Here is a 12,338-nt window from a genome sequence, read left to right as displayed (position 1 = left end):
TTCTGTGTGGGAAATGGATATAGGATAAACAGACAATCTGCTGTTGGCACACAGCCCTCTCTGCCACGGTGTAATAAAGTCTTATCATCTGCAGCGAGGTTCTTCAATGGCTAAGCTCCTTCTAAAGCTGAAGGAGAACTGAGCACCATAACTGGAAATCCGATAATGGCACCTATAAATAAAGGATTTCTATTTGCACAGTAAACGGCAAATGAAATTATATTTAGTGATTCAATAAGTTATTTAAAAAATATGGTTCAAACCTTGAGCTTTTTTGGGAGAAGGCTTCTAGAAACGTTCATACTTGTTAAAACTTTTGGAACTTAAAGTGAAGCATGCTTTTGCTGTGGAATATCAGGGATCAGCTAATTAAAAGCAATAGGTGAACTGAGGACACCCTGACTCTCTGACTTAATATAAATGGGCCTTTCATGAGAAATTCTGAAAGAAGCACTAAGGTGAAGAGCTGAATATCACTGGAAGAATAGCATCTATCACTGATCATTTTAAATCATTTCAGCTGTTCAGTGTCAGCCTGTTAAATTTCTTGTTAAAAGACATGCAGCTTTTTTGAGAACAAGTGGGTTTATTGTTTCTCTTTGATTACTGCCTCTCCATTTTAAGAAATCTTACAAAAAAGATGTGATTAGAAAGATGTCAATGATTTTTTTTTTACAATACAGAGGAGTGGTTAGCTGGTTTGATGCCTGCTCTGTTCTTTTGGTGCTGTACTGTACCAAATGTATGAAACCCAAACTGAAATGTGATTATTCTGTGTTCATAGTCAAACTTAAGCCTAATGCAAAAAGCGAAATAAGAAGATTAACAGGGAGAACCCAATTTAAGTTCCCTTTTGCCACTCTGGCTGCAGCTGTGTCAGATTCGGCACCGCCGAGCTGGTTGTTTCCATGTGCTACTTAGGGTAACCTGGTATCTTTTGATTCCTTCCTGTGGGGCATATTGCACCTGTGGAGAGATTGCTCTTTTTCTTTTCCTGTCCCCCCATGCTGTTTTCTCTCTGTGCTGCTTCTAGGAAATTTTGTGGTTAATCTGTCCCACATGGAGCCATTTACCTGTCTATTTGCTCATGTGTACCCAGTTGATTGGTATAGTTTTCACTAAAATTGTTGGGAAGTAGGAGTGCTTACCACAAATGACTAAGATTGTTCTTAGTAGAAATAGCCACACCGTATTCTGAAAGAGAACCCAGTAGATTGTGGAAAAGCTTTGAGGAAAATTAGAGGTGAATCTGATAGGACCAGCAGCATTACCTCCTTGCTTTTCCTGTGGGGATGAATATTGATTTTAAATATGCTCTGGGTTCTAACAGTCTGTTAGCCACACATCTGAGGATTTTTTTCTTGAGGTCAGGCTATAGTTTTCAGAGTAGCACCATTATTTCCTTATTTAGAGGAAAAGAAGAAAGCTGATTCTTTGAACTTCTGGATTAGTCAGAGCAGACAGTGTTGACAAGATGTAATTGCTGCTTCAGTTGAGAGGAAAGGTAATGCTTCTGTTGTTTTGAAGTTCTTTAAGAAACTCTCTTGTGATCTAAAGCTAGTCATCTTAGACAAGCAATTTGCTTCTGAGTGATAAGAACCTTTCATAAGCTTCACATTGGCTCACAAAAAAAAAAAAAAAAAAAAAGAAAAAAAGAAAAGAATTAAAGTCAGAAGCCACTCCTTAATCTCTTTAGTCCGTTTGCTCTCCTTTTTTATCTCAGGCAACAACAAAAGTCCTGACCTGGGCTTCAGATAAGGCAAACCCCATTATTCTCACTGATAGTCCATATTAAACCATGAAATCTGAAATAAATTTCCTCTCTGACCTAAACTGGCCATCAGTTCATGCCATAATATATAAAGACCATTTCACTTTATTATTAAGCCAATTACCTCTGACTTGTATTTTTATTCTACTAAATATATGATCCTTTTCTGCTAATCTACCATCAGAATTTGACTTCAGATAATATGTTGCTCCCATGGACTTCAATAGGCGTAGTGCATGTGAAAGAGGAATTGGGCCATCGTTCGCCCGGCGAGTACCCTGGTGGACAGGATGACATGGCTTTAGCTACGGGTTACCTGAAACTTGGATATTCTTGTCTTTTAATCTCAGCGAGCGTATCTTTGTTGTATCGTAAAGCACACTAGATAGGAACCAATTTGATTTTATCAAAAGTTTCATTACAGATATCCCAGATGTGTCTCCTTTTACTCCTCTGCATTCTAGACTAAATTTAATCCCAGTGTTTTAAATCCCTTTTAATAGCTAGCCCACCCCTCTGTGCCTCATTTAGGTTTTCTTCATTTTAGGGGCCCCATTAACTAATATAATGCTGTCATACTTTTCCCTGTTATCTCTCTTTAAAGTATCTTAGCATCCTTTTTATTTCTTTCAATTTCATTTTTTTTAAATTCAGATTTCTCCTGGTACGGAATTGGTGTTTCTACTGAACACTCCCCAGTTACTCATAGACTCTTTTTTCTTGTTTGGTGACCGCTAATTCAGAACACATCACTGGGCCAAATTCAGCTGGATGTTGCACTGCATGAAATTCAACAATTCTATTGAAATCGGTTGAGTAAATCTGAAGTTTATACTGGTATAAATGAAATAAAAACTTCGCCTAGTGTGATCAAGGAGCTTATTATGTCCCCACCAAAAGACAGATTAGGCTGTCCCGTTTACATTTTTTAGTATTAACTTATTATGACTTAACTGAAGAATAGGATAAGGTTTTTTCCCCATTCATGGATATATTATGACAACAAATATGCCTACATTTATATATTGAGAAATATATAATACATAATCTTTATAAAATATAAAATGCTTGTGTAGTTCTCAATGCAATGGACTTTCACGCTGAGATATCTGAGCACTCATCAATCTGTTTAGTTACAATTGAAGTGAATTATGTGGCCAGATTCTTCACATTTGGTGGAGCTGGATCTTTCAATAATATTATGATTGATTAGACGCATAAAGAATGAAAAAAATCTTGCCCATAATGTAATTGAAAAATAGGAACAATATGTTTTAATGTGCTGTAACACCTGCTAATCTTCCTTGAACTTCATCTGCTAGCGTAAGGTTCAGTCAGGCTCTCTTTGACTCTTTTTGAAGCCTGTTGTCATCAGTGGTTTGGATGATGTTAAATAGTTTGAAATTATTTGTATGGTCTTGTGTAAACATGCTCTTGAAATTTGTTTTTATAATCAATTATCTTATCCATTTCTTATCTCATGGAAATGAAGCGCAGTTTTATACTGTCCAGACAACTTAGACATACAAGTTTTCGTATTTTCATGTTGTATGTAGAATATTTAAAAATATTTTACTAGTTGTTGGTTACAAAGATTTAAGAACTATTCTTTTTCTCTCCTGAAAGCTGATAGACTACTGCAATAACATCCCTGTCTTACCTTACTGTCTCTCTGGTTGGTTTACTTCATGGTGGCCTTGTCCAAACTAGCAGACATGTATATAAAATATTGTATAAAAAAGCTTAAGGATAAATGATGGTCAATCAAACCATCTTTAGGGGAAAAAAATGAAAAACAAAGGATTGTGCTTTGAATCTCAGATATAAAAACCTAGATACGCAGTAGGTAATTCTCACTAATAATATCTGATTTTATTTTGTCTTTTAAGGTAAAACTGGCCACACAGAGGCTGTACGAGTAGTATATCAGCCAGAAAACATCAGCTTTGAGAAACTGCTCAAGGTCTTCTGGGAGAATCATGACCCGACACAAGGTAGAGTGATGAGTGAGCCAGTATTTAATTATCTTACTAATTACAGCTGGGATAATTAGTGTTTGAGCTGCATGGAAGAGATGAACCTTGAAATCACACTGGAGCTCAAGAATATGATTGCAGACATTTATTGACAGAGAAAGAGAGGAAGAGAGAGAAAGAGAGTACAGAAACTCACAATACCCCTCCTCCTTTACAGCTGTCTGTGCTGGGAAAATTCCCACAGAGAGGCACAGTAGACAATAGAAAATTTTTTTCCACTTTGATTATGACAATTTCTTCTGTAATGCTATCTTTTGTCTCTTAAATTAAAGCATATTTCTTCACAGCTTCAGAGCTGGTCATTTTATTTGTGCCGAGGACCTTTATCCTTCATAAAAATTTTTGTTTGTTTTTTTTATATTTTTCAATGGCAGTGAATATCTTTTATGATTAGAAAAAGGGAACAAAAAGAGGTAAGAGATCATGTGTAGAGGCACCAGCAGAGCATTCTAGCTATTTGCCTTATTCGAACCTTTTGATTTAATTTATCTTTCTTGGAAGAGGCTTCACGATGACATTATACACATCTGTGCAAACATAAATGGGAAACTGTGTTGAGAAAACATTTTACATGTTTATATAGTTTCAATAAACATCATCCTTTCCACCATTTCCCAGAAATACTACACACAGTAACTCATTTCAATATTTTAACAGCTATCATAATTATGCCACTTGTTACTACATCTGAGAGCAAAAAAATGCAGATGATACCTTCAAAACGTGATGCCATCCTGGGAAACAGTAACTCTGAGAAGGATCCAGGGGCTATTGTGGATAAGCGTCTTCCAGTGAGCCCAGGGCACAATGCAAAGACAAAAATGGCTATTGCAACTCCTGCCTATATGAAAAGGGAAGCTTTAGTCAGGGGTATGAAAGCTATTTTCTGTATGCAAAGTCAGTAAAATCTCAGAACATTTTGTGCAGTTCCTGTGTTGGCATACTGGGAAATTTACAGAGATATTGCTGGGGATTTGAAGGAAGGACAGAAAAAGGATATAGAGCCTAGAAAACTGGCCTGGTGCTGTGAATAAACACGTTCAACTACTTGAAGAGACATAACACTATGATCAAGTAATTTTTACAGGTGCTTATGTGAGGAGCAGATACTTTATAATGAGGTTGACAACCCAGCCCCTGGTAAGCCATAAGTACCAGTAGCTGGAAGCTGAAGTTTGAAAAGTTCTACCCTGGAATAAAATAATTTCACAGCTCCCAGTGTAATTAAAGGCTGGAGTCTTTTTCCATCACCATCCTTCCGAGTCTTTAAGATGAGATAATTTATCATTTTAAAAGAGGCGCTTGATTCAAGTCATGAGAAGAAATTCTATGTCTGTGTGTCAAGTGTGGTGGCCTCTACTGTTGATTTATGGGCCTCCCTTTTCAACTCCTTCCTTTATATTTGTGCTCAGAGTAATTTGTCTGCACCATCCTTGAAATACTTGCAGCTCTGCATTAAGACAATGACCATCTTCAAATCATGCTTCAGGGCATTTGTGGTTTGCTCATAATAGGGATCAGGAAGGAGGTTTTCTCCTTATCCTACTGGTGGTTGGTTTTAGGTCTTTTTTTGTTCTTTTTTCGTTCTTTTTTCTTTAGATTGTCAGAGATTGGCCATCACCAGAGGCTGGCTTCTTTGTAATGGGCTGGTTGTTTTGATACAGCAGAGAATCCTATTTCAGGATAATTGGTTCATGTGTCTTGTTCACATGTTGGGATTCATCCTGATTGCCAGAGCTGGAACTAATGGGCAGGACTATAGGATTCTTCACCTTCCAGAGCAGTATGAGGAATGGATTTCTGCTGAAATAATCTGGGCAAATACCACCTAATCAGTCATCTGCCATGTCTGTAGGCTTGCCTTTGACAGCGTATAGTTGAGCTCTGCCTGTGGCACACGTACAATAGGTCAGTCTCTAAAGGACTTCAGTGCTTTAGGCTGACTGAAGTTCATGTGCTGGACACAATGGTATGGGGATGAAGTGTAGTAGTTGTAATAACGGGTCAGATCAGATGAATTTATGATTCCTTCTGGCTTCAAAACAAAGTAAAATGATGACATTATGTCTTTATATTCACCTTGCATTCTCAGATAACTGAGGTTCTAAATAGTTCCAGTCTGTGCTTTCAGAAGAAGGTTGGATGCTGGCAGATGTATGATTCGCTCTTTGATTTCTGGCAACTGGGGAATCATCACCTAATTAGCTCGGGCACAGAGCCACGCTAATGTGGCTGTATTCCTTCTGGGACGTGAGCTAATATCTCTGTATGACACTGAGCTGTGTAGATACCCAAGTCATTCAGGACTGTCTCAGGCATCTATATGGCACTGCAGTACTTGATGTAAACATAGCTAAGCCTTTATCTAAGCTTGGCTCAGTAGAATTTCCAAATGGTTTTGTAATGATTTGCCGGAAGTGAAAGCATGATTTTATCCACAGAGAAGATGGCAGTCTTCTCTGAAGACGTTGCATACCCCCGACTTGGACAGGTTGCTTTACTTACGGTTTTTTTATGGTGCTTAAGGCTAATCTCTGTTCAAGAACTTTGCAAAACTCATCACATCTCTACAGCTTTTCTTGATTTGAGGCAAACCTAAACCACAAGGTCCCAATTTCATGTTTCTTTGTTTTGTAAGCTACGGATGGTATGCTTATATATTCTTTCAAGTTTGAGCAGTTAGCAGTAGGAAGACTTTACGGTGGAATTGTGTCTTTGCCTTGATTTGTATGTACTCCCTGCTTTTAGCTTGCTATGGGAAATGTGGTTTTATGTAAAGATACTGAAAGTGAGAGTTATCTCTCTGACCTATGATACTTTCCTCCTTTCCTGAGGTTCAGCCATGTGCACACAGTAAGTCTTATTTAGCCAGCCTTATGGGAATGCAGGACTATGTCAAAGAGAAGGTTTTTACTAAGCAGATATATTAGCAAGATTTCTTATTCATGAAATTCAGCACACTCTTTGGATGAACCCAGCGTCTCATATAGCCAGCAAATGCTGGAGTTCTTGAGTATAGCGCTCACTCAGAAGTATAAAAGCTTTATCTGTGGCATTCTTATCTTTTCTCCAGAAGTTTGGGTTAATGCCACTTAAGCCCTCCTACCCCCAGCAGAGATAATGGACTTGTCTAATTGTTCTAATGTCATTAAACATCAAATATGTACATTCTATTGCAGTTAAAGACCTTTCAAATATCAGTCTAGATGGTACCAAGTTGCTAAAGAGTACAGACCGGCAGTCCTATCATTCATTATTGTATGAGTGTATTAATATTCAAAAGTTCCTGCTTTCCAAACAGTTGGACCTCCTGCCTTCAAGATGAGACTGACATCTCACTGGGATTCCAATTTTCTCTGGGAGGCAGCCTGGCTCTTGTTTCGTGAAGCTCTTGAGTCTGAGTATTATACAGAAGTCTATTGAACAGCAAGAACCTTTGATCAAGTCAAACAGTCTATGAGTTGAAAGACATTCTCCCAGATGAGCATCTCCTAAGTGTGGGGCACTGATAAAGTCCTCCTTGACTATTAATTTAGGGTCTATTTTATAATTCATTACATTTGGGAGACTGAAAAAGCAACAAACAAACCCCTGACTTCTGCCAAGTGACATATGGTTGTCATCTCTGTTCAGCCTCTAATGCACAGATCAGCATTCCTTCTCTCCTAGGAATGATCTTATCTATAAGAGGATTGCTCTGGATAGCTCTATAAGTGCTTGAGGTGGTTGCTTCTTTGTCATTGATACAGAAAAAGAGAACAAATGTGATATGCTGAAAATCCTGCAAAAGAATCTTACGGCTATTCACTTCGTACATAATTTTAGTTTTCTAAAGTTTATAGAGGTGTAGGACAGATTCTGTATTGCCTTGTTTTGGCACTAAAGAGGCCATCCTCAGAGCCTTCCAGAATTTTACAATATAAGCCTGACTGTCTCCTTAAAATTGCACCTTAACGGTGGTTCTGCTGGCATGTCCATGCTGTCTGGCTGGAGGGATGTGGACTTTCAGAGCATAAGTTTGTCTGTGTTGTGCCTCAGCCTGTAGTTTCACGATTGCTGTAAGCTAATCTTTGACTTAACTGTTAGGGAAAAGGGCAATATTCTTCTCTCTCCCTGACCTGTCTGCAGGATACACCCTCTTTCTTTGGGCTGACACTGGCAATCACAAAGTTCTCTGATCAAGCTGAAAATGAACTCTGTCTGAATTGAAGTGAAATGTAATTTTCAGCCAGGATGTAAATTGCCAGGAGCATGACTGCTAGCGGGACCACCCTTCTGGTGTTCGCACTGTCCTATAGTGTGTGAGCCAACTGTGAAACTCGACTGTGTTTATGTTCAGGGAAGAAGATGCCATATTTTATCTGATCAGAAAGTTTAGTCACTCTTTGTGGGGTGTCAGAAACTATTTCTCCAAACCTTGGAAAAATCTATCTGATACCAGAGGACTCTGTTTGTCATGGTGCAAATATGATTCCTGTAAAGCAGATTATTGTTCGTAATTATCCTGATGCTGTGTGTGGCTGAAGTCCTACATGTGTCAGAGATTTCAGCCCAGTCCAAGGCAACTTTAACGAAAGGCTCCTTTTTGCTTTCAGTGGCTGTACAGAAGACAAGCAGAAGACAAAACAAATATTATTTATTCCTCTTTAAAACATGTTTGAGGCAAATGAAAAATCCACTTGCCTCTTCTAGCTCTTTTCTCTCTTGAATACAATCCAAAACAGATGCTGCTTTTGGTAGTTCTGCTCCCCACGTTTGTCAAGAGTACCTGATCCTTCCTAGCCCACAAGAAACAACTTAGGTACCACTACAACTCTCTGGGGTGAGCCCCTCTTGCCCACAAATCCCATCCTTGTTCCTCGCTTCTTCTGGCTTTCTGGTTGGTTATTTGAATTAGTGGCAGGAGCTGAGAGGAAGCCCGACTCCATGGTTTTGGCCACTCTCTGACAATGGGGTGAAGGGCAAAGGCACCCATGGCCACTGCTGCCCAGGAGCTTCTGGAATTTTTCTTCTAGCCTTCTTGATTCTTTGAGTGTGGATACACAAAGAACCAAAGTTACTGGTAAGTAAGTAATCTCGTTCCTCCTTTCTGTCATGAAGAAGTCTTTATCTTGCCTGTGTTTGTACAGGAAATGTAAGCAGAACTGATATTTTTCCAGCAGTTGAGGACCATCTGTACTACAACAAACCCATCACCTGCCAGATTCATTCAGAACATCTCTTAGTCCATATGTCTTGTGTATCCACGACAAAGAAGAGCTGTATGAGCCATTTCTCCTCCCTGTGACCTTCCAAACAGCTTGGCATTTAGCCTTAGTGCTGATACATGAGTTCTCCAGATTAGTATCTGTTTTTCATTGTGCTGACCCATTTTAGTTGCAGAGGGTATATTTATTTCTCACCAGTTTTGAAGGACTGTACTTTTTTTAGACATTGCATAAGGAATCTATCATCTGCAAATAATTAAAATTAGACACTAGAAATGACATTGTATTGCTAATGAGCAGATGTGTCTACTTATACCAGTGGAAGAACAGCTGTACACATAAAAAACGCTACAGCGACCCTAAACCAGCATTATGTATTCTGCTACAGGCCTGTAACTTCATTTAGAGATTAAAGGGAAAAAAGTAATCTTTCCATGTAAAATATAACCATTTTTGATTTTTTTTCTTTGCATTTCTGTAACCCTCTTCCCTTTATAATTTGAATGAAATTTGCAACTCTCAGATTAAAGCACAAAGCACTTTTGTCTTGTATTTCAAATGTTATTAAGAGTCCTGATGGTTTCAGTATTATTACAAGGTGTAACAAAAAAAAGTAGAAATACAAAATCTATTGTCACCAGGCATATTAAATATATTCAAAATAGAATTACCAACCCCTTAGGGAGTCATTCTTGGTCCAATACTCTTCAATATTTTCATTAATGACTTGGAGGATATAGTGGAGAGGATGCTAATTAAATCTGTGGTAAAGACATTGCTAGGAGGCTCTTGGAAGAAACGAATAAAACACAGCTCTGTGTTGATAAATTAAAAAAGCCATGGAAATCGATATGCTGAGACACAATAAAGATAAATGTATATTGGTTCACGCAGGACTGAATACTCAGCAATAGAAATATGCACTGAGTTGTTTGATAGGAGGCAGTGTCTTCTATTGCCTTCAGGTTCTTCTAATTCCTGCTCTTTCCAATGAAGTATCAATGGTGGGACATAGTTGACTGATGTCTACCCATCCCACCAGAAATCAATTTAGTGGTCCCTTGCCCATAATCACCGCATAAATACCCGTGGTCTATACTTTTTGAAAAGTAACAAAGAGAGTCTTTGGCAGTGATGCTTAACCAGTGCGACTTCATTTCTTTCATGAACTGAAATGCTGAATGCTATGTTGTTCCCATTCTTTGTCCTTTCTCTAGAACTAAATATGCATTAAAAATAAATACATATTATTAGGCTGCTTTGCGTCCCCAGGAATTTTAGCTGTCATGACCTAATTTGCATATTAGACTCTTTTTATCCATATAAATTAGAATAGACTTTTTCTGACCTATATTTCCAGTTTAGGAGATGTTGTTTTTCCATATCACAGTGAGAAGCTGAGATTTGACTCTCCGTCTTTCTAATGAAGGGGATTATTAGCCAGTGCACTGGTTGCTGAGATGGCTGAACAGTTTGCATTATGAAGTGAGTGGTGGTGAATCAATTCTGGCTCAAGGGCAGAAGTCCTTCTGGGCTCTGATTTCTTCTGACCTTTAAACTACTTTTAGCCTATTTATTTTATATCTGACAATGACGTGTGAACCAGTTCTCCAGAACTACCAGTATCTTTCAGTATTGCTACAGTCAGTAATAAAATGATTCCTTGAAGATAAGAAAAGCCATGGCATCAGTCCTTTGTGCCACTGAAGATGACACTGTGACTCTTATGCTGTGGGAAGCATGAACCCACCACTCACCTGAAAGCAGGGTAGATTAGATTAGATATAAGGAAGACATTGTTTACGCTGAGAGTGGTGAGACACTGGCCCAGGTTGCCCAGAGAGGTGATCGCTGCCATTCAAGGTCAGGTTGGACGGGGCTCTGAGCAACCTGATGTGGTTGAAGATGTCCCTGCTCATGGCAGGGGGGTTGGACTAGATGAGCTTTAAGGGTCCCTTCCAACCCAAACCGTTCTGTGATTCAATGATTCCTTTTGTTCATAATGCCTGTATCTACTAAGAACAACTTTGGACAGTGTTTTTATTCGATTACAGTCTTCCTCAGAACCATTTCTGGGTTATTTTGTAGTTATAGCATAGCTGTGTTTCTAATTGAGGAGAGGAAGAGGAAAGGATGAGGCAAGGAATATTCATTTTAATTCAGGCTTGTTGATTTGTAACTTCTGAAGGAAAATCTGGACGTCTCAATACTTAGGACATCTCAATGCTTAAGACTTCTCAGTGCTTAGGACTGTCTTCAGTAGCTTTCAAATATCCATGAAGTCAATGGGCATATGGTGTGAATAACAGCATCTAGATTTTCATGTATGTGTATAGAAAAGAGCAACCTTAGAAGGTCCTTTTTCTGCAGATTTTTTTTGATGGACTGTTCCTAATCTTTATACAAGGAAAGCAATAGACAAAGTCAAAACAAAGTAACACCAATCAGTCTTTTCTTCTTCAAATAACCCACTAGTGAATTTACTGTACTTGGGCCTAGAAATCTGAGGCACTGAAGCATGGCATCATTAATCATAGTTTATGGTGATTATTAGTAGGCTTTTAATCTTTTTTTTTCATGTATAATTAGGTACAAGAGGTCAAAGCTGACTCTCCTCTAAACAACAATATTTTCAGTGAATGACTGTTTTTCTCTGCCTGCAATTTTCTCTCGCATATTTATAAGAGCATACTTGTCTGTGTTTTGAGAGAGCAGTGTCCCATGAGTTTATCTGCTGATAAAAGCAAATGACAACAATGTTATTTTTATTATCACTAATTATTTTTATTACTATTGCAATAACACCTGGTGGATCATAGTAGGTTTAGATTCATAGTGCTAACACATGCCTAAATTTAGGCAAGGCACTGGTGAGCAACAGATAGATGAAGAGAAAGGAGAAGGCACATAAAGAAAATAATAGCCAATCTGTGTGATTCTGTAGCTGAGCAATATGTAGTACCTGATCTGAGTTGCTGTATTTCTTAATTATATTTTCTCACTTTGTCAGTAGTCGTCCAGCTTTTTGTAAGCATCACAACACAGCTAGTCCGTGAAGAAAAGAGGCACTGAGGACCCAATTCAGCTGCCCAAACAGAAATGTCTTTTGCCTTGTCAAATCCTCTTGTGCATTCTGCCTGTTTTCCAGCTGTGCTTTAGAAAATGTGGGGCTCCCTTATGCCCTGTGTCATGTCCTCCAGTCTCTTCCAGACATCTCTGCTCGATGTATTTATTTGTTTTTGAAGACTATGAAGATCTTTGGTCAGATTTGGCTGACCAGCATAGACTTGTCAGGTGGGATAAAGACTGAGATAAAGCCACCTA

At 38.5% G+C, this 12,338-nt stretch overlaps 1 protein-coding gene across 1 annotated transcript in view; it reads left to right on the top strand.

Moving 5' to 3' along the window:
* MSRA (methionine sulfoxide reductase A) overlaps window positions 1-12,338 on the top strand; it is a 287,235-nt gene that overhangs the window by 171,467 nt on the left and 103,430 nt on the right. The window contains exon 4 of the mRNA XM_049819244.1: window positions 3,661-3,765. Coding sequence (XP_049675201.1) covers window positions 3,661-3,765 — 105 coding nt within the window. The remainder of the gene's footprint in view (window positions 1-3,660; window positions 3,766-12,338) is intronic.

This window comes from Accipiter gentilis, chromosome 16 (assembly GCF_929443795.1).
Source record: "Accipiter gentilis chromosome 16, bAccGen1.1, whole genome shotgun sequence".
Taxonomy (NCBI): Eukaryota; Metazoa; Chordata; class Aves; order Accipitriformes; family Accipitridae; genus Astur; species Astur gentilis.
This window is presented reverse-complemented; position numbering and strand designations above follow the sequence as displayed.